This window comes from Rhinolophus hipposideros (assembly GCF_964194185.1).
Source record: "Rhinolophus hipposideros genome assembly, chromosome: 21".
NCBI lineage: Eukaryota > Metazoa > Chordata > Mammalia > Chiroptera > Rhinolophidae > Rhinolophus > Rhinolophus hipposideros.
In genome coordinates, this window is record NC_138067.1 from 5,226,967 (window position 1) to 5,249,848 (window position 22,882).

The 22,882-nt window shown below is 50.1% G+C and overlaps 1 protein-coding gene across 4 annotated transcripts in view; it reads left to right on the forward strand.

The window, feature by feature from the left end:
* The window catches only part of NOD2 (nucleotide binding oligomerization domain containing 2), a 45,047-nt gene that overhangs the window by 10,294 nt on the left and 11,871 nt on the right, over nt 1–22,882 (forward strand). For 3 of the 4 annotated variants that reach the window (XM_081031653.1, XM_081031655.1, XM_081031656.1), the window contains exons 4-8: nt 5,125–5,591; nt 12,218–12,323; nt 15,015–16,827; nt 20,470–20,553; nt 20,763–20,846. In XM_081031653.1, coding sequence (XP_080887779.1) covers nt 5,125–5,591; nt 12,218–12,323; nt 15,015–16,827; nt 20,470–20,553; nt 20,763–20,846 — 2,554 coding nt within the window. Of the gene's footprint in view, nt 1–4,123; nt 4,274–5,124; nt 5,592–12,217; nt 12,324–15,014; nt 16,828–20,469; nt 20,554–20,762; nt 20,847–22,882 lie in introns of all 4 variants that reach the window. The other variant, XM_081031654.1, reaches the window with a different exon arrangement.

The following is a 22,882-nucleotide window of genomic DNA, read 5'->3' on the forward strand; positions in this document are numbered from 1 at the left end:
GAGGAATCCGGGCGCCTGCGGCTCCGGCCGAGGTGAGTGCTCCCGGGCGCAGCTCGTGAGACGGCGGGCGCCGAGGAGGGTCCCACCCCCGGGACTCCTGGCTTCGGAGCTGTCCTGGCCGGTGGGCGTAGGGAGAGGGTGCCTCGGTTTCCCCTTGGGGGGCCCAGGGATCCAGATGGAAGGTAGACAGAAAGAGGGCGTCTCGAAGTTAGGGAGCCCCCTGGAGGGCTGTGACTACAGAAGATGGGACGGCTTGGGGGCGGTTCTGGGGGCCCCAGGAGCCTTTGAGGTCTGGAGAGAGGCAGTGATTTTCAGGTGGTGGGGAGTGTGGAGGGAGAGGCAGCAGGATGCGAATCCCTGAGGCACAGGGCTGACCTGGGAATGAGGAGGCCAGGCTTCAGGTCGCAGAGGGGCCTGCTCTCCGTGAGTCCCTTCCTCTCTCCGGGCCTCAGTTTCCCCATCTTACCATGCCTGTGAATAGGTGGGTGCAAGTGAGAAACTGTCTGGATGACCTCTCACCCTTCCTGCAGCCTGTGACTCTTGGATGGCTCATCCCCATCCCTATAGACAGGCCCATACCAGGTCTGCCCAGCGCACACCCTCTGTGCCATTGGTCTTCTTCTTTGCTCCTCATGTTGGGGGCCAGCTAACTGGTCCTACTTGCTTTCCAGCACTAAAAAGCCCCCCGAGTCCCCTCAGAGAGGGCCTCCCACCGCTGGATCCCTAGCTCTGTGTTGGCTCTGGTTTCTCACCCTCTTCCTGAGCCCTTGGGCTTCTCCCTGTCATGGCCTTGGTCTCCTCATGGGTTATTCCCTGGCCACAGGGTCCTTATTCCACAGAGGGGAATTACCTGCCCTGTCACCTTTCCCCTGGTCCCTTGGTGAAGACCAGAGTGACATTTCCATCACCTCTGCTCTCCTGCCTCTAAGTTTATCGGTCACTCAAGTCCCCTTTGCCAATCTGAGGCTGGAAAGGACCCCATCTCACCCACTACCTCCCACCCAGTGCAGGACCCCTCTGCTGTGTATGCTCAGTGATGTTCAACTCCCTTACGAGGTGCTGTTCAGTGGCCTGCAGCTCTCATTTCAACTAGCTAAAATCTGTGGCTTGCAGATTCCATCCCTTGGTTCCACTTCTGCCTCCTGGAACCATGCAAAGTAAATTCATTCTTTTATTCATTCAAACACTCTTTATCAATGCACTGGGTGAGACACTGGGGCTAGAGCAATAAAAAAAATCCGGCAAAATTCCCTGCCCGCATGGAATTCGTATTATAGAGAGGAGTCAGACAGCAGTCAAATAAGTGAATACATGATACATCAGGTGGTGAGAAGTAAAGCAGGTGAGAAGGATGAGGTGTATTTTGTACATAGTCAGGCATGGCCTCTCTGAGACGGTGACAACTGAGCAAGGCCTTGAAGGAGGTGCGGGGTGGAGCTTTGGGAATATCTGGGGGAAAGGACAGTGTGCCCACATAGGGATGAGCACGTACCAAGGTCCTCAGGCAGAAGCATGACAGGCAGGAGCAGGTATGTCTTGTTCTAGGAACAAGGAGGGGGACAGTGTGGCTGGAGCAGGGTGGGTGAAGAACCAGTGTGGGATGAGTGGGAAAGGAGTACAACGAGGTAAAGGGTGGGGGGCGGGGTCCATTGCATGGGCCTAGGAGGCCACTGGGAGGGCTTTGGTTTTCACTCTGAGTGCCGAGAGAGCCACTGGAGGGCTTTGAGCAGAGCTGTCACCTGCTCTGACTTAGGGGTTAGCAGGTTCACCTGGCTGTGGACGGGACAATAGGCTATAGGGGGTGAGAGCAGAAGGGGAACCAGTGAGGGGACCACTGCTGTCATTCTGGGGAGAGGCCGTGGGAGCTTATACCCAGGGCACAGAGGTGGTGAAAATGTCAGATTTTCAGATTTGGGATATATTTTGAAGATAGTAGTGTGGAGAGAATTAGGGATGCAAGAGAAAGGGGGCGTCAAGGGTGACGCGGGTGGTGGGGTGGAGTTTGGCCTGAGCACCTGGAAGTTTGCAGCTGCCATCGACTGAGACGGGAGCTGTTTACGGGAAGATTTGGAGTTTGATTTGAAGCTTGTTGAGCTGGAGATGTCCATTAGCATCCATGCGTGGACGTCCAGGAGGCACTTGGGAAAAGTTTAGTAGAGAGATTGGAGCTGGAAATAACATTTTGGATGACATCACCACATACCTGGCATTTAAAGCTATAAGAGCTGGTGAGTCCCCTTAGGGAGAGAGTGGTATGGAGAAAAGAAGTCCAACCAGGGAGCTCCGGGGCTCCCAGCATGAGGAACCGACCAAGGAGTCAGAAAGAGCAGCCAGGGAGATGGGAGGAAAAGTTGGAGAGTTGGGGTGTCCTGGTGGCAATGAGGAAGGTGCTTCAAGGAGGAGGGGGGCAATGAGGACAGATGCCTTTGACAGAGCAAGCGAGCTGAGGGCTGACAATCAAGGCATGCAGAGGTCACTGGTATCTGTGACAAAAGCAATTGGGGATTAGGGAAGACGGATTGGAAGGGCTTGGAGGAGAGGCGTTGGGGACAGCAGTACAGACAACAGACAAGGAGTCCTGCTGTGAAGGGGCAGAGAAATGGGATTGGAGCCAGAGGGCAGTGGGTGTGGAGGGAGGGCTTTACTTTTGGGATGAAGTTGCAGTCTGTTTGCGTGCTGGTGGGAAACTCTCTTAGAGAGAAGCTTGGTGAAGGCGGCCAGACTAGAGGATGACTCTGGGGGTTGGGGGGGAGGAGGTGGGGGGATGGATCCAGTGCCCCAGAGGAAGCTTGGGCCCAGCCAAGAGCCAGAACAGTTCAGAAGCTGGGGGTCCCAGGGCCTCCCTCCCTCTTCTGCCTGCAGGGGCCCAGCAGGCTGAGATTTCACCTGAAGCCCGAGCATCGGTCAGCTGCCCCAGATTCAGTGTCGTGTGCTCAGGAAGGGCCCTGCTGACTCAGAGCTCGTCCTGGTGGATGAGCTCATTGGTGGGTGTGTCTTAGGTTCCATGGGGTCTCCCATGAGGCTTTGTGTCAGTATTGCCAAGAGTTACCTAGTTCTGGGCAGCTGCTTGGCCGACTCTGGCCTCCGGCTCTTCCTTTGGGAGCTTCCCCTGGCAGATCTGGGCCTGTCAGTCCTGTCACTTGGCCTTGCCTTTCCTGCTCCAGGCCTCCCAAGATGACCTACCATGCCTGCCGAGCTCTGATGAGGGAGAGGGTGGTCCAGGCTCTCCGGATGTACGGGGAGTACAGCTGTCCATCCTTGGGCATCGCCTGGGTGACAGACAGGAGCAGGCATTGTCCTGTCTCAGCTTTTCAACTTCATTCATTCCTGGCTGCCCACGTGCCCTCCACGTGTTGGGTCAGAAGGAAAGTGCTGACCCTACTTCTGGGCTGTTCCATGTGGGAGGGGTGGGAGGTTCATTTCCCCAGGATCTGGGCATGGGTGCTGGGGGGCTGGTGTTTTCCACAGCTGAGAACCCCTCCAGGGCCAAGCCCAGAGCACTTCCTGCCCCTTGCTATTCTCCCCTTCCCTCCGTCCCACCTCTGCCCTCTCCACGGCTGTTTGGAAGTGGACACAGGAAGTGGACACAGGGAGGAGGCCTGTTTGGCCAGACAGGCCTGTTTTAGCTCCTGGTTTGCTGTGGCCTCTGTACTAGGGATACCCTTCCTTCCAAGCTGCCAGACACACAGGCAACCTCGCTGCCTCAGTTTCCTCCTCGGGCAGGCACAAGGCTTCAGCCTGTGTCGGCAGCATTTTGAGTTTTCTCCTTTCCCTTGTCTTGGCTGCTATATGAGGACAGGCACAGAATGTTCTAGCCCTTCCCCTCCCTCCGTGAATTTTTGATTCATGAACATTCTCACTGTGCCTCTTCAGGCCTCTACCCTGTGCCAAGTTTAGAGATGCCAGAATGAGTAAGACCCAGGCTTCAACTTGGGCCAAGAAGGGAGGGAGACACATAAACAACTCATAGGAAACGTGCAAAATCCCCAAGCTCTTTGGCGTCTGCTCCTTTGTCTGGGAATGCCCCTGTTTTATAAAAGGAAGCAAGCATACCTCTTCTTTTTCCATGCCCACACCCTTTCACTTTCATTTTCTCTGGGTGCTACACCAACCCATGCTCCAGGACCCTGTGACAATTGCAGACGGGACTCTGCTGAGAGATTCTGTTGCTTGGGGACCCTCCTAGAGCTTGAAGCTCAGAGAGATCTGTTCCCCTCACTTACCAGAATCCAGAGGCTAAGGGCTGAGTCCAGAGGCGACAACATGTGATGTGGTAAGGGAGTAGGAGGGAGGTGAGATCCTGGGGCAGTGGGGGTGTTGCTTGGGGTTTGTGTGCCCATGAGCTTTGAAACTAAGTTTTGAACCATGCCTTTCACTTTGCCTCTTTATAGCAACATTGTGGGTCTGCCCCTTGGGGTTACAGAGGGCTACCCACACAGGCATGGGCTCCAGGCCCCTGTGGGAAACCCCAAAATATAAGGGAATGAAAGGCACGCTTCTGGAGTTGCACTGCTTGGGTTCAAATCCTAGCTCCACCTTATCTAGTTGTGAACCCTTGTACAAGTCACCTAGCCTCCCCGCACCTCAGTTTTTTCATCTGTAAAATGGGGCTTATTATGGCTGTACTTCAGAGTGATTGGGAGGGTAAATGAATTCACACAGGAGAGCACTTAGAATGGTGCCTGGCAATTTGGATGCGCTTAATGAACATTAGCCATCGAAGAGAGAGCTGCTGTGGCCTGAATCCAGCCAGCATGAAAGAGCCCTGTCCCACTGCCTCAAAGAGAATTCCCGGATCCCTTGGGAGACATTGCTCTTAATATTAGCTCAAACCTTTTTAAACTTCTTAAGCCAAGGATGAAGCACGGATATGGAAACCAGCGGTCTTGATTTAACTCCTTGCTTCAAACTCTCTGTGGGACGCTGAGCCAGTTTCTTGCCTTCTCTGGGCCTCAGTTTGTGCATCTATATCATGGGGAGCTTGGATTGGGTAATGTCTGAGGACAGAACCATGGTCAGCTTGGACTTGGGGTGGAGCTGGCCAGCCCCCTCCACTGCCCCCACCCCCACCTCACCCCTGCCTGCTTCTGGAGAAGTCATGCACTGACCTCACTCTCTCCCCAGGCTGTGAAATGTGTGCACAGGAGGCTTTCCAGGCGCAGAGGAGCCAGCTGGTGGAACTGCTGGTCTCGGGGTCCCTGGAGGGCTTTGAGAGCATCCTGGACTGGCTGCTGTCCTGGGAAGTTCTCTCCTGGGAGGACTATGAAGGCCTCAGCCTCCTGGGCCAGCCCCTCTCCCACTTGGCCAGGCGTCTCCTGGACACTGTCTGGAATAAGGGTGCCTGGGGCTGTGAACAACTCATCGCGGCTGTGCAGGAGGCCCAGGCTGACTGCCAGTCCCCCAAGCTACATGACCACTGGGACCCCCACTCACCCCACCCAGCCCAGGACCTGCGGAGTCATCGGCCGGCCATTGTCAGGAGACTCCACAGCCACGTGGAGGGTGTGCTGGACCTGGCAAAGGAGCGGGGTTTCATCAGCCTGTATGAATGTGACGAAATCAGGCTGCCCATCTTCACGTCATCCCAGCGGGTGAGATATTTCCGTCTTGGGTAATCAGAGTTCACAGGAAAGGGGTGCTGCTTAGTCACCAGGGCGAAGCTGTCTTCATGAAGTCGGTTCTATGGGGAATCGTGAGCCCTGGGAATGCCCCCAGAACAGTAGCCGGGCAGGTCAAAGTTGCTCTGGATTTTGTTATTACACCACTTCTAAAGATAGGAAATGTTGCCTGGTGGCCAAGGGCCGATTCCCCGAAAATGACAGACTCAGGCCTGCTCTGCGTGACTGTAGGCCTTTCCTTGGAAACTTTCCACCCTTAATCTCTCCTGCCTCATCTGTAAAGCCGGTCAGGTTCTTGGGAGAATTCAATGAGTTGATTTGGGTAACACTTAGAACCGTGTCAGACGCATACTGAGCACTCATTCGTATTACCATTGGCTGCTATCAATTCTGCTATCATGATATTTTATACTGTACACTTTTATTGCTGTCTGCTTTCAATTAACAGCTTAACAGATCATACATATTCATTAAATTAAATCTGCATTTAATAACATAGCACGCTGTGCACTAATAGAGTTTAAATGCCCACCTCGGATTTCTGATAGGAAATTGCATTGCATCATACACACTCGGAGTAGGAATGTAAGTGCCTTTGAAAATGCCATTCCACAAGAACACAAAGATATCTATTGGGCATTTTTGAAACTCTCTGTTTTATTCCCCACCCCCCTAAACGTCCTGTGATGCAGATGGAAGTCATTAACATCTCATTGTATAGATTGGGAAAGTGAGGCCCAGAAAAGTGGCTTGAGTGAGCGCATAGCAGTTGATAAGAGGGCCAGTGCTGGGCCTAGTGCCTTGACTCTTTCATTCATCATTAATTTATTCAGCTAGAATCTATTTAGATGCCCACTGTGTGCCAGGCTCTGTCTTAAAGCTTATTGTGCTCAGAATGCCTTGTACATAGTAGGCACTCAACAAGTATTTGCTGACGAAACACATGAATTATTGAATGAATGAATTGGAAATGTATCACAGTGGGGGGGACTTTCTAGTTTTTATTTTTGTCTATTTAAAAAAAAAGTACTTGGTGTCCAAGTGAGTTTAGGTAAACATAGGTTGAGCCTGGTGGAATAAGCCAGTCTGTCTTCGAGGTAGTTTCAAAGCTGCCTCAAGGTGATCAAGTACTTACTGGGCAGACATAATGTGGTCCCCTCTCGTTAGTGCACGTGAAACCTACAGTTGTACACTGGGCACGATCTCCTTGAGCCTAGACCTGTGGGGATGATACAGACAGGTTGGTGATTGTACCTACCTTGGTCTTTTGTGATCTGTTTGGGTTTTGAATCAGCCCATAGGGGAAGTTACAGGTGTGTGTCTTGTCATCTTTGACTGAGTGTTCCACAGTGTGGTCTGGTCTGGATGCTCTTAAGGGGGTTAGAGAAGGCGGCCGAGAACCCAAGGGCCCAGAAGAGACAGGTCATGAATAGAGGGTGCTCTTGGATTGCCTGAAGGATAGCTCATGAGTCAAAGAAGAAGTCACGATGGAAATCAGATAATATTCAGAACCAAATCATAATGAGAATAGGATTTATAAGAACTTATGGGATATAGCTAAAGCAGAACATAGAGGGAAATTTATAACCTTAAATGGTTATTTTAGGAAAGAAGAAAGGCTGTATTTTAATGAGCTAAGAATCCATCTGAAGAAAGATCTAGGAGACAGCAAACACATTGAGGGCTTGAACCGAACCAACGTGGGGAAAGGATGGCAGACAAGAAATATGAGGATTATAGCAGGTTTCAAAGGGACTGGGCTGTCTGAGGTTCAAAGTTCTAGAATCCAGCTCTCTCTGAGCCTTCTTTGAGCTCTGGCCTTGATTCTCTAACTTGGTGGTCTTTCCTCAGTGGCCGAGTTTCTGATTGACAGTGTGGGTGGTACTCGTGGTATGTGCAACTAACATATCTCCCAATCCAGGACTGCCTTGTATACTCTTATAAACTGACCTTATTAATTTCCTATAAAGAGGAGGTTGTCATGGATTGCAGTTTGGGGCCTGAAAAATGCTGTGGAATGAAACACAATGCAAGTTAAAGAATTAAGTCCCTAAAATAACCATTGCTACTCTTTGCTGAGTGAGTGTCTACTATGTGCAGGCTCTGTGCTCAGCCCCTTTTAATTTATTATCTCATTTAAGCCGCTCTGCTACCTTCCAAGGGGGTTGTTTGGTTAGACTGTTTCTTAACAATGAAGAAATTGCCGAAATTTCCCATCTAGGAAGTGGTGCAGCTGGAATTTGAATTCGGGCCTGTTTGTCTCCAAAGATTGTGTTGTTCTTTCTCTGTCATGAAATATGGGGGCTTTGTGTAGTAAATGTGCTCAGCTGGGCCTAACAGTCATTAGCACACTCGAGGCTAGAATACCAGCTATAGCACCAGCTGCCCATCTGACTCACACAACTGCTGAAATTGGTAGGGCCAGGGTATCAGACTAATAGCTTGGCTCCTTCACAACATTTTTAACTTAGGAAAGGTACCATGCCTATAGAAAAGTGTGTAATTTCATATGTTATGGTATAAACATGTATGTTCCCATCACCCCCATGAAGAAATAGAATGTTGCCAGTACCTGTATCCTTCCTCAATTGTAACTACTAGTGGTAACCATGAGCCTGACTTTTGTATTAATCATTTCTTTGCTTTTCTTTATAGGTTTAGTACCTTATGAAAGAAATCTCCAAACAATGTATTGTTTTGTTTTGAGATAAAAATGGAGTAGTAAACACAAACATAGCTGTGTCAGGAAAGGGCAGTATTGCCTTTCCTTTTTGGATGAAGGCTCCCATGAGCAGGGAAGCCTGGGAGTTTAGAAGGTTCCCTTCTGGGAAGTCAGTGGGCAAGGTAATGAGTGAGTCCTGGGAACTATAGGATTCGACACAGCTGAGAGACCTGGTAGGGCAGGTGTGGGTCATGGAGCTGTATGTCCAGCAGGAATTTGGCCAGAGGAAGTGGGCTATTCTGTGTGGTTAGTTGTAAGCATGTCAGAGGCTCTTCTAGTTCCCAGGAATAGGGATAAACACTCTGTGGGGAGAAATGAGTGTCCTCAGTTGACCCAGGCAGCAGGGGTTGAGGGAAAGAATGATACTAGCTTGTGGTGCAGACCAGCAAATATGGATAAAGATTAGAACATGGACATCAAGAAAATAACTGCCCTCAACGTCTCTGAGCCTTCAGTCACATTGCTTTACTCTAGCTGGACTGGTGGCACTCTACTTGTAGTACAGAACCGTCATCCTGAGACTTCCCTTCATAGTCCTCCTGTATCATGAACAGTATGTCTTCCTTTTTCTTGGTTTGCTCTATTTTGGTAGGTAAATCTTCTGGTCAATTCTTTAGAATGAATGTATGGCAGTTTAAATTTCTAAGCTCTTACCTGTCTAAAAGTTCCCTTGTATTTGGTTGCTAGCTTGGCTAGGTATAAAATGTTGGGTTCGTCATCATCCTTCTTCAGAATTTTGAGTGTTATTCCCTTATCTTCTCTCTTCCAGAGAAGAATGGCTGGAAGAACTCCAAAACCATTTTATAACTCTTTCTGAAAGCCTGTACAATTTTTTTTTTTTTGGTCCCTAACATTCTGAAATTTTACAGTTAGGTGCGTTAGTGTTCTTCCGTTGTGCTGGCACCCAAGAGACGCTTTGAAGCTGGAAACTCATCTTTATGTTCTGGAAGTTTTTCTTCATTAGTTTCTTTCTATTTTCTTTATTCTTGCTTGTGGAACTACTACTATTTCAATTTTAGAACTCCTGGAGAGATCCTCTAATTTTCTTCTACTTTTTGTTTATTTTCCATCTCTGTGTCCTTTTGCTCTACTTCCTGTGTGATATGCTCAATTGTATGTTTAAACCTTGAATTTTTCATTTTTGTCATCATTCTTTTAATTTTCAAGAGGTATTTTTGAATGTTCCTTATTACAGCATCCTGTTCTTGTTTCATGGACATGATATCTTCTCTTACTGAAAGAGCATAATGATAGGGTGGCTTTTTTGGGAGGGTGGTTCACTCTGCATAATCTTTTTATCCTACAAGTTGCTTTCCCCTCTCCCACTTACTTGGCCTCTGTGCTTTCTTTGGGCATATGCTAATCCTTGGTTGTCTGTTCATGCCTGAAATAGAGTACTTTAAAACTCACTGGAAAGTTTTACTCAGAGCATGCAGTTGAAACTTGTCTACCTCAATTTCCACTATAGACATTTTGAGAAATGGTAGAGTTTGTATCTTCAGTATTTTCCTCCTGGGTTGGCCAAGTTCCCAGTGTAGACTTCACAGACCTGCCTGCCAGAGTTGTGGGCATCCTGTGAGTGAGAGGGCTGGGCGGCGACAGTGGTGGGGAGAAGTCTCAGCATTGCACATGGTCATTTAAACCTTTTGTTTGGGGTGTGATACCCACCTCCATCATAGTCCAGAAACCTTGTTTTAGCCTTTCCAGAATATAAATCTTCACACTTAGCAGAGGAAGGGCAGGGACAATTGCTGGTGGGTTGGAGTGGGTAAGGGGAACCAGAGATCTGTTTATAAACCACTTTGTATCAGCCTTACTTAATTTAATGATTTCCTTTGGTTCCAGAGGTTCCTGGTTCCAGAGACCTTTACAAATTCTGAGATGTACATTGTGTGATTTTCAACCTGCCCATTGCTTAGGACTTGGGTTTCTGGGTTCTTCTAAATCTGTCATTATTCATTCATTTGGCAAGTCCTTGAGTGCCTATTCTATGCCAGCACTCTTCTAGGTGTTGGAAATACATCAGTGAACAAAATGGACACAAATCTTTGTTTTGGAGATGCTTAAATTCCAGTGGGGGAGATAGACACTAAGCAAAAGGAAACAAATGACAGAGTATGTTGGAAGGTGGTATAAACTGTAGAAAACAGGTAGAGTGGGTCTGGGGGTTGACAGTTACAGAGGGCAGAGGATAAGTGATTGCAGTTTTAAAGAGTATGGTCAGAGAGTTGTCGCTGAGAAAGTGTACTTTGAGCAAAAACTTGCAGGAGGTGAGGGAATTGGTCATGTGGATAGCTGGCGGAAGGTCTTTCCAGGCAGGGAGACAGCTAGGGCAAAATCCCTGAGATGCAAGCCTGCTTGCTGTTTTCAGAAAGCCTGAGGCCAGTGTATTGAGTGGAATAAGAAAGGTGAAGCAGAGTAAGAGGTGAGGCCAGAGAAGGAACCGGGGTCCAGATGATTACAGACACTTTTGTCTGTTTAGGGCCTTGTTGGTTACAGCTGAACCTGGGCTTTTACGCTGAAAAAACACGGGAACTGTTGGCATGTTTGTAACAGGATTGGTATGGTCTGAATAGGAAATACTAATAAAGCATGTTTATTTTTAAAGAATTACACTTGACTATGGTGTTGAGAATAGAAGGTAGGGATGGGGATAGAAGCAGGGAGACCAGTTAGCTGGCCTTCATAATTTCCCAGGGGAGCAACGCTGGTGGCTTGGACCAGCATGGTAGTAGAGGAGGTGATGAGAAGTGGTGGGGCTCTATAGCTCCATGTCCAACGTGGGCAACACTTGGCCACAGGTGGCTACTGAGCACTTGAAACGTGATGAGTCCATGCACAACACACGCTAGGTTTCCAATGCTTAGTATGAAAAACGAATGCAAAATACCTCACTGATATTTTTAGCTCGATGACATGTTGAAATGGTAATCTTTTAGATATATTGGGTTAAATAAAATACATGATTAAAATTAATTTTATCTATTATTTTCTTTTTACTTTTAAAAATGTGGCTGTTAGAAGATTTAAAATTACACGTGTCTTGCATTTGTGGCTTGCATTATATGGTACATTTTGAAGGTGGAGCCCACAGGTTTTGCTGTTGGATTGCAGAGAGGCATCAAGAGTGACTCCCAAACTTTGGGGCTGAACAACTGGAAGGTTGAAATTGACATTAGCTAAACCGAGGAAAGCTGTAGGTTTGGCGCATGTGAGTAGATTATGGGTCTAGTTTTGGATATGTGGAAGTTGGAGGTGTTTATGAGACATCTAAGTAGAGATGGCAGGTAGGCAGTTAGATGTGCACGTCCAAGTTTCAGGGGAGCAGCTCAACTTGGAGATGAATGTGGGGGTGTCAGGTGCAGAGATGGTATTTCAAGCCATAAGACTTGATCAAATCACCTTTCTCCAAATGATTTCCAGTTTCCAAAATTGTTTTTCCTGTCCTTGTAGGTTTGAGATTTATGGTCTTTTTTTTTCTTTTCTTTCTTTCTTTCTTTCTTTCTTTCTTTCTTTCTTTCTTTCTTTCTTTCTTTCTTTCTTTCTTTCTTTCTCTCTCTCTCTCTCTCTTTCTTTCTCTTTTCTTTTCTTTCTCTCTCTCTCTCTCTCTCTCTCTCTCTCTCTCTTTCTTTCTTGTTATTCACTCTTTTAGCAAGTTTCGAGAGGGAACCAGATTGGATGTATGTGTTCAAGTGTTCATTTCACCACCCAATACTGTACCAACTTCTTTAAACTCAGCCTTTTTGTTTGTTTGTTTTTCTGGCCTTTTACTATGCTGGAAGAGAGATGCCTATGAAATTGCAATAATTGGTAGAAACCTTCCCACACGTCTCCATCAGCCTTTCTGGAAAAATAATGACTTTTGCCTTCCCCACAGGCCAGAAGGCTCCTTGACCTTGCCATGGTGAAGGCGAATGGGTTGGCCCCCTTCCTTCTACAACATGTTGAAGAATTACCAGTCCTGAAGGCCCTGCCTTTTGAAGGTATGTGTGTGTCTGTGTGTGTGTGTCTCTGTGTGTGTGTGTGTGTGTGTGTGTGTGTGTCTGTGTGTGTGTGTTCTCAGTTCATCAGAAAAGGAAGGAAAGGCTGTGCAGACTCTTGGTTAAGAGCACAAACTTCAGAGTGAGACGCGTCCTTTAGAATCCCCCTCACTGGCTGTGCCAGCCTAAGACTCACTTTCCTCATTTGAAGGACAATGCCACCACTGTCTCATTGGGCCATTGGGAAGACTAACAGGATGAACGTGCATTTCAGGGTTAGCTTTTACTACTTCTGGCACTGCAGAATGATTGCTGGAGTGGCTGGGTATTGAGGGGCTGACTACGGTGTTCCTTACTAGCCAAGCTCTCAGCTGTACCGAAAAGATGTGAACATACTTTGAGGTAGGGCTGGTATCTCTTTTTAAATTTATTTTCCAATGACAGTTGACAGACAATACGATATGAGTTTCAGGTGTACAGCACAGTGATTAGACATGTATACCCCTTACGAAGGGCAGCTATCTCTTGAGCTCAGCAATTTAGCTACTCACTATCAGAAAGTCAAAAACCACATGGATTTAGATAACAGGGTATCTCTCACTGCACATGGCCACCAACCCAACTCAGACATAGGAGAGGCTCAGATAGCACAGCTTGAACAAACACCCCCGGCATCCTGCCATGTGCTTTTACTTAACAATCTCTGTTCCCTGAGAAGCAGGTGTGGTTTTCTCTGCTTAACCAATGTGAAAGCTGGGGCAGAGGGCAAGGGAGGAGGTAAAGGAGGGTAGGCCTGGTTTTAGACTGTCTCCACCCTCACTTTCCCATTTTGGGGGGGAAGAGAGCATCAGTTGTAAAGACAGGACGCGAGCCTGGCGCTCTTTGAGTCTTGTTCCCACATCACCACAGGGAAAGCTCATTGGCACCGAGGGTCACTGAACTGTGCGTGGGGCTGGCAGATGGATTTGTCACCTGGGGCCCTGCCTTCTGGGTGGCAAGCATGCCCGTGGGAGGGATGGCTGAAAGCCCGTGCTTGGCACCTGGGTGTGTCCCCTCTCAGCTGAGAACAGAGCACAGACATCAGTGCACGTCAGGGGACATACAGCACAGGGCCAGTGCCCGCTTAGCCCTTGGGTAATGTTTGCTGTTGATATCATTAAGCAAGCTGGCCGACATGTATTGTCACACCACGCCATGGTCATGGTTCCCCAAGGGGATGATCCTAAAGGTGATGACTGACATGTATGTGCTTGTTTCTTTTTAAAATGAGAGATCATTTTATTTTTCCTGGAGAATTTTGATATCGTTGGTGATGGCTGGAAAACCTGCATTGGAAATCAGGTATTAGGAGCAAATGTATCTTGTGGTCTGTGTTCAGTGCTCCTGGCATATCCAGAGGGCAGTAAGAGCAATGATCACCGGTTCTGGGAATAGAAGAGGAAACACAGACACAGGGTATCTCCTTTACATGACTAAATATAGCTCCGATGTGCTCAGAGCGCTCTGTGAAACTTACTTGTTGGCCTTTGGGTTGAGAACAGATGGCTCAGAGCTTGGTTGGGGGCAGGGAGGCCGTGATGGGGTGAAGCGTGCTCTGAGGTCCCACCACCATGGGCTATAGACCACTACTTCCCCATTTCCTGAAAGGGGAACTAACCTGACAGAAGAAGTGATTTGCTCAGGTTGATATTATAAAGGAATGCAGCAGCCCTGTGGACATACGCTACACTGGGGACAGCAGGGCGTGGCATGAAGAGCCTGTGGAAGTGGACATACATCAGGAAACCTTGTCCCAGGGCTCGACCCAGGCTTCCCACTGACCCTGAGGCCATCCAGGGCTGGGCCCCCCAGATAATCCAGGATGATCGTGTATTGTCACACCATGGTGTGACATCGCCCCGTCACATCTGCCTTATCCCTTTCGCAAGTAAGACCACACGCGCTGCGAGCCTGACGACTAGGACCTGGACATCTTTGGGGGGCATTGTTCTGCCCATCACACCCATAAATAACAGTGATAACAAACACTGGTTTTTGAAAATTGACCATGTATCAGACATTCTTTTAAACTCGATTTTATCTCCTTTCCTCCTGAAACAATCCTTCAAAATATGGATTGCCCCCAGTTTTGCAGATAAGACTACTGTAGGTGGTAAGTGGCTTGCCCAAGCTAGTGGTGGACCCAGGTGTGCCTGACTTCAGAAACTGGGTGTTATGCCCTTACACCTTCTGTTTCCCTTCAGAAAGACGAACCTGAGGCTGAATGGTGAAGGGACAGACCTAATGCCGCTTAGTCAGGATAGGGGGACAGAGATCAGGGTGCAGGTCTTCTGAGCCAGCCCAGTGCTCCTTCTAATCTGCAGCTCTTCCCGATGTCAGTAATAGGAATGGCACGCGCTAACGTCTTTTGAGCACTTACTTTGTGTTGGACGCTGATGAAGTACTTGACAGGCATTCTCTTAATTGGTCCATGTAAAAACCTCAGATGGTAGGGACCACCCGCTCTCCACTTCACAGGGCAGGAAACTGAGGCTTGGCAAGGTTACGTGACCATCGCAAAGCCCACAGCCTGTGAGTACAGAGCCCGCTGTCCGTTCTCTCCCACCCATAACATCACACTCGTGCAGCCTTCTCTCTGCTCAGGTCCCATATTCCCCCCATTCCACTTCGTTGGTTTCTTCCTGTGTCTTCTAGATGCCGCGTGTAAAAAGTACATGTCCAAGCTGAGGACCACGGTCTCTGCTCAGTCACGCTTCCTGAGCACCTATGATGGGGCCGAGAGTCTTTGCCTAGAGGAAATATACACAGAGAATGTTCTGGAGATCCGGACAGAGGTGGGCATGGCTGGACCCCCACAGCATTGCCCTGTCACCCTGGGCCTGCAGGGGCTCTTCAGCTCCCAGGGCCTCAACAAAGATGCCGACACCGTGCTGGTGGTGGGTGAGGCGGGCAGCGGCAAGAGCACACTCCTGCAGCAGCTGCACCTGCTGTGGGCTGCGGGGCGGGACTTCCAGGATTTTCTCTTCGTCTTCCCGTTCAGCTGCCGGCAGCTGCAGTGTGTGGCAAAACCTCTGTCCATGCAGGCACTGCTCTTTGAACACTGCTGTTGGCCTGACCTTGGCCAACGGGACGTCTTCCAGTTCCTCCTTGAGCACCCCGACCGCGTCCTCTTAACCTTCGATGGCTTTGATGAGTTCAAGTTCAGGTTCACGGATCGTGAGCGTCACTGCTCTCCAACCCACCCCACGTCGGTCCAGAATCTGCTCTTCAACCTTCTCCAGGGCAACCTGCTAAAGAATGCCCGCAAGGTGTTGACCAGCCGTCCGGACGCAGTGTCGGCATGCCTCCGGAAGTACGTGCGCCTGGAGCTCACGCTCAAGGGCTTCTCGGAAGATGGCATTGAACTGTACCTGAGGAAGCGCCATCGCGACCCAGGGGTGGCCGACCGCCTCATCAGCCTACTCAAAGCGACCTCAGCCCTGCATGGTTTGTGCCACCTTCCCGTCTTCTCGTGGATGGTGTCCAAATGCCACCAGGAACTGTTGCTGCAGGGTGGGGGGTCCCCCACGACCACCACAGATATGTACCTGCTGATCCTGCAGCATTTTCTGCTGCACACCTCGCCACCAGACTCAGCCCCTCACCATCTGGGAGCCGGCCTGCTGCGAGGCAGGCTTCCCACGCTCCTGCACCTCGGCCGACTGGCTCTCTGGGGCCTGGGCATGTGTTGCTACGTGTTCTCAGCCAAGCAGCTCCAGGCAGCACATGTCGACAGCGAGGACATTTCTCTTGGCTTCCTGGTCCGTGCCCAAAGGGCTGTGCCCGACAGCACGGCGCCCCTGGAATTCCTGCACATCACTTTCCAGTGCTTTTTTGCCGCGCTCTACCTCGCGCTCAGTGCTGACATGCCACCGTCCTCACTCAGATACCTCTTCAACTGTGACCAGCCAGCGAACTCGCTGCTGGCAAGGCTGCTGCCCACACTGTGTGTGCCGGGCTCGCGGTGCAAGGAGGACAGCGTGGCAGTTTTGCTGCAGGAGGCTGAGCCACACAACCTCCAAATCACAGCGGCCTTCCTGGCAGGGCTGTTGTCCCAGGAGCACCGGAGCCTGCTGGCCGAGTGCCAGGCGTCTGACAAGGCCCTGCTCAGGCGCCGGGACTGTGCCCGGAGGTGTCTAGCCCACAGCCTCCACAAGCACTTCCACTCCATCCCCCCGGCCGTGCCGGGTGAGGCCAAGAGCATGCACGCCATGCCGGGCTTCGTCTGGCTCATCCGGAGCCTGTATGAGATGCAGGAAGTGCGGCTGGCACGGGAGGCTGTGCGCAGGCTGAACGTGGGGCATCTCAAGCTGACATTTTGCAGTGTGGGCCCTGCTGAGTGTGCCGCCCTGGCCTTCGTGCTACGGCACCTCCGGTGGCCTGTGGCTTTGCAGCTGGACCATAACTCTGTGGGTGACATCGGCGTGGAGCAGCTGCTGCCTTGCCTCAGCGTCTGCAAGGCTCTTTAGTGAGTATTGCTGGGTGCGGGGCATGATGGGAACGCACCACTGAGGTGCAGGTGTGGGAACGCCGTGCTGGCGTCCAGGCAGTCAGGCCCAGCCCCAGCCTTGACACCCCTTCTGTGCAGCCCCGGCCGGTTCCCTTCCCCAGTCCGAGCCTTAGTTTAAATATATGATAATGATAGCCATATTTCATAGGACGTCCTATGTGACAGGCACTGTGCTACACCCTTTCCTGAATTACCTCTTTTAATCTCCACAATCACCCTGGGCTACAGCAGGGACATTCTTATCCCCATTGTCCTAGATTTGAGGCTCAGATTAACCAACTAACTTGTCCAGGGTCACATAGGAAATGGCAGAGCTGGGAGTCACAAATCACATCTTTCTGAATATAACTCCCTCCTCCCCACAAGTGAATTGAGCAACCTTCAGAGGCTCCATGACAACAATGAAGACACATACAAAGTTTTGTGTCATACGTGTCCTTATTAGGAACTGCCCCAAATCAGAAGTGACTTGTGCTCCATCAGAAACTTTAAAATCCCACCCAGCTGAGACTCTCAGGACCCCAGAGAGAGACAGTGGCTGCAGAGTTCTCCTTACGTAGCGCTGTGTCCAAATGAGGTTTTGGTGTTGCCCACCCTACTTTCAGCCCCAGGGCTGAAGACGTGAGGCTTTCCCTTGGGAACGTTGATGCCTTGGCAACCATGGGCCTCTCTCCAAGTGTGGGGCCAGGTGAGGGCACAGGGTGTGCCCAGGTCAGGAAGCCAGCGCATTGCAGCCTCCCCAACTTCTCTTTCAGCCTTGAAAGGGGATGTCCTGCACCCTATTTATATCCTTTAGGAAAGCAGAAGTTGTAGCTTAAAGGGAAAATCTACTCACAGCCTTTCAGACAACTTTATTTGACCCTAACCAAGGAACAAATCTCTCTTTGAATATATTAGGATGACATACTTTCTCTAGGCCAAAGCAGCAAGAGTTTTTTTCTCTGTGAAGCAAACACATAGATATTTAGTAGAAACTGTGCTGTGACTTTTGTTATCCCTTACATAGGGTTTGTGGTCCTACATTTATAAATAGGATATGATAACACAACATATCATATCGGGTTAATATGTGTATTACATATAATATATATGATAAATATTAATATATCAGGAGGAAATAGATGATACTTAAATTGGTTGATTCGAGGAGAGTTTAATAAAGGGACTGTTTACAAAGGCTTGGGGGCAGGATTTAGGAAGAGCAGAAAGAGCTGGTGCAAGGTCCTGGGGCTAGGACCGTAGGGATGGAGTGGGGAGGGGGTGGCGTCCTCCTTAGGCCTGAGGGGCAGGGGAAAGAGTAGTCATTAGCTGGTTGCCTGACAGCAACTGAGGTGGCAGCAACCTGGAAAGGTGGGATCTGGGGAATAAACCCTCACCCCTCCAGCAGGGAGCCAGAGCAGGGTACCTGCTCAAGTCATCCCTGGGAATCAGCTCCTCCAGGCCTGAGAGCCAGGCAGACAAGTGGAGAGGGCATTTGGCTCGGTGAATGGAAGTGGCCAGTGCAATACTCTATTTCCCTAGCAAGGAGGAATCCTGGATTTTTTCACTCAGGAATTTCTAGACCAGTGTGTGGGAGCTGTTTTCCTGATACAAATATGAACATGCATTTTCCTGGATTTTTCTAGCTCTTCAAGCGGCCCTTAGACCCCAAGAGGTCAGGAATGACTGGCCTGGGTTGTCCTTGTAGCTCCATCCTCAGATCCATTCCTAAAAGGAATTTCCTCTCCCCTCCGTGAGGAAAGCACGTGACTCCCGCAGTGAGTGGAAGGGCTGAGTAGAGGCTGGGGGCCTGTCTCTAGTTTCAGAGGAAGGTGAGGCTGGTTTCCTTCTAGCTCCTGTGGCCCTGGGGCAAAGGGGCTGTGGCAATGCTGATTCTTGGGCCTGTCCGAAGTGGTTCCCAATTTCTAGGTCTGGGGTGGGGGCCCTGGAATCTATATTGTAAACAAACATCCCTAGTGATTCTGAGGCAAGTGGTCCAGAGACCACACAGTGGACACTGCTGGTTGGTGGGAACCAGCTTGATGTTCCCTTAGCCATTAAAGTTCTTGACCAAGTTCTACTGCTTCTTACCCTACACACACATAGTATAGAAAATGCCACCCCTGTGGGGAGGGGAACAACCGTGAGGTTGCTGCGTGGGCATTTCCTGTGTGTGTGTGTCGTGTGTGTGTGTGTGTGTGTGTGTGTATGTGTGTGTGTGAGAAAGAGAGAGAGAGAGAGAGAGAGAGAGAGAGAGAGAGAAGGAGAGAGAGAGAGAGAGAGAGAGAGAGAGAGAGAGAGAAGGAGAGAGAGAGAGAGAGAGAGAGAGAGAGAGAGAGAGAGAGAGAGAGAGAGAGAGAGAAAGAGCACATTCAAGTAAAACTGAAACAAAAGCTGCACAAAATGACTGTCAGTTATTAACCCGGACACACTCTGCTCTCTCTTTCTTTTCTGTTCTTCTTCTATTTCAAAACTGCTACTTGTGACCTTGCAAGTTGGTTTCGCGACTCACCAACGGCTTCGTGACCCGCAGTCTAAAAGCACCCGGGGAGAGGCCGTACAATGTGGTTAAGAGCGGGCTCTGCAGGCAGACCATGTAGGTCCAGCTCTTTGAGGCACTGTGCAACTGTGGCAAAGTTACTTCACTTGTCTGTGCCTCAGTTTCTTGCTCTCTGCCTACTCCATGGGCTTGGGAGGGTTGAATACCGTTACTATCAGGACGTGCTTAGGACAGCGCCCGCCCGTGTGTCAGACCTCCATACCTGCGAGCCAGGTGCTCACAGAGCTTTATGCGCACTGTCTCTTTAAATCCTCAGGGCTTACTTATAGCAGGTAGGGGGTGAGTGAAAGCTCAGGATCAGAGCTTCTGCTGACAGATTCCTGAGATTGAGCTATTAATATTTAGGTCGGGTCCTCCCAAATTTGAAGGTGAAGAATCATACACGCAGTTATCAAAATACACAGATCCCTGGGCCCCCCCTGCACGGGTGGAATTGCCAGCTCCAGGGGAGGGGCCTGGGAGTCCGTACTTTAGAGACACTTTCAGAAGATCTTGTGATCAGGTGAGTTTTGGAAACACTGACCCAAGAGACGTGTCAGAGGGGCCTGTGTCATTGGAGTGAAGGGCTGGACGCAGGGCCTTGCTAACCACAGGCTGCACGCTGGGTTCCCAATGTTTGGGCCACTCTTTTCCACGTGGACTGCCACGTGCTCACCTGGTAGGTGGTCACCACCACCGCCCCCAGGGGTAGCCTCTCTCCTTCTTGCTGTGCCTTTCCCATGCTCCTTCCCGCCTTGGAACCTTCCACGAGGCTGCTCTGATTCCCATTTCCCTTTCACACAGCTGGAAACAGTGCCCCAGATTAGGCCAGTGACTTCCTGGGGATTCCAGTGTTCTTTAGCTGGCACTCTGGGTCCCCACTTCCTGCACGGTCCCCCACATAGCACAGGAATGGGGGGAGTCTCCACTTTTCTGAGGCTCTCCATCCTTGCAGCGTTTCCTGGAAGCACAGGTGCTGTCACTCTGGGGATGAGTGCAAGTCTCTTGGGGTTTTGTTCATTTTTTTTTTCCCCCTCGCTCATGAGCTTTGTTTTAAATGTATTTATTTGGTCTTTTTTTAGCCTGCGAGATAATAATATCTCAGATCGGGGCATCTGCAAGCTCATAGAACACGCCCTTCACTGTGAGCAGCTGCAGAAGTTAGCGTAAGTAGTAAGTCGGGCTGGGCCATGAACTTGGGCCTTGCAGCCCCAGGCCCCTCCAGGCCGTGACCCCTGGGAGCAGCTGTGAGCAAGTGATGGGCTGGGCGGGGTGTTTGCATGGCTGAAGGGTGCAGGCTGACTCCTGTCCTGAGGGTTGGGGTGGTCGCTGTCCACTGTGCCTTGTCTCCATGTCTCCTCTCGGAACTTTCTAGTCTGTTCAACAACAAATTGACGGACGGCTGTGCATACTCCATGGCCAGGCTTCTCGAGTACCGGCGGAACTTCTTGGCATTGAGGTGAGCCTCGGACTTCCTAGTTCCCTGCAAACCGGCTTTTTTGCTCTCTGTCAGCTCAGTCAGTATAGGCTGGTCTCGGCCCTGGCTCAGCCCATACCAGGCTTGTGATCTCCTGGAGGAATACAGGGCAGGGGCCCCTTTTGAACAGGGTTTGGTAATGCTGTGACCTCCCTAGCAAACTCTGGACCCGTTCTGCCGAGGGCTTCCTGCCCTTTGACCTTTAACCCCCTGGGCTAAAGGGGATTTCCAAGCCCTTTTCCTTCCCTGCGTCTGAGTGTCACAAGCTCTCTGGGTTCCTGAGTTTCCTGCTATACTCTGAGCACCTACTGCGGGACGGAGGAATCACTTGCCACCATAGCTGTGGCCCCCAGTTACCAAAAAGCTCCCAGAAGTTCCTTTCAGCTACTTGGTGGGTGTAGGATTTGCTCTCCAGTCTGGGCAGTCTGTATTTCTGCTGCTCCCAACCCTCCTGGCTCCAACTGGAGTCTCTCGGACACCACCTGATACCATTAAATCACCCTCCAGCTGGTCCCCAGCTTGACCTGCCTTCTCTTTCTCTCTGAGATATTCTTGCCTCCTGATTGACAAGGCAATAAAAGAAGACAAAGCGAGGAGTTGCTTCCATCTGTTCTTTCTACCTGCTGGGCTGGCTTTGGGGATGGGAGCTGCCGTTTTTCAATTGTTGACCATGTCGGTCCGTCTCAGGCAGGGCTACTGAGGCCAACACCAGAGGTGCCATTCTGTACAAAGGATTCTCTTCTGCTGCCACCCCCTGCTGTCCCAGCACACTCACAGATCTGAGAGTGACTGTGGGGACGCGGAAGGCTCCTGGCCTGGGTGTCTGGCTAACAGAGCATTGGAGTTGAGAGCCTGGGGCTCTAGAGCCAGACCGACCGAGGTTTGAACCCAAGATCCCTGAGATTTGATCCTCATTATCTGGGTGACCGTGGGTCAGCCTCCTGTGTACCTCTGTTTACCCTTCTGTAAGATGGAGGTAGTAATAATAGCTATCTCCCAGGCTGTTGTGATGATTCAGTGAGTTAATATACCGGGGGTGCCAAAAAATGTATACACATTTTTAAAAAGGAAAACGATATTAAAATTGTAATACTCAATATATACCGATGAATTCAAATGATGACTACGTTTGACCTCTGTAATTATAAGAGGTGCTCAAAGTGGTTACTGTCAGCATCCAGACACTTCTGATTATGGCGAACTACTGCTTGAGCAACACTGACCAAAGTGTCCACTTGCATACATTTTTTTGGCACCTCCAGTACACATATGCAAGACAGCAAGGGCTTTATGTGGAGAGTGACAGATCGTGGGGAAGTCACCTAAGTTCTCAGCATGTTTATCCATGTAGTCCAGTCTTCCAAGGAAGGACTAGGTGTACAGCCAGTTTATTAGGAAAATGCCTATGAGAGGAAATGGGGAAGGGAGCTGGGGGAGGCTGGGAGAGTCGTCACATGCAGCCCAGGTCTGACCTGAGGGAGGGAGAGAGGACGGGAAGAAAGGAGGGTTGGGAGGACGCTTCTTAGCCTTCACTGCCATTCTGAGAGCATAGGGAAGGCTGTGGGAGTCCTCCAGGCATGCTTGCCCAGCAGAGGAGTCTCGTGTCTCGCAGTCCCTGGTTGGGAGCAGGCTGTGGGCAGCGGGCGTTGGTGCAGAGGTGACACTAGATTTCCCAGCACAGAGCTGGGGCCCCTAGTTACACAACCTGAGAGGCTACCACATCCCTTCTCAAAGGGGTTATAATAACACCTGGCCTATAGGATCGTTGTGAGTCGGAGTGGCTTAAAGTGTATGAAAGTTCTTTGAAAAGATGAAAGTGTCTTATTACTCCAGGAAGCCTGAGTTTGTGGGTGAGAGTTCTGGGGGCCTCTCTGAAACTCTCTGAAGTGTCTGGATTTTGCTGAAATCCCCTCCCTGAACCCTGCTGAAGGCTTAGCAGGATCGTCTCCTCTCTCCCAGCCCTGGGCCTGCCCCAGGCTCGTTGGAAAAGGGTGGGTGCTACTGGAAGCAAGGGTGGT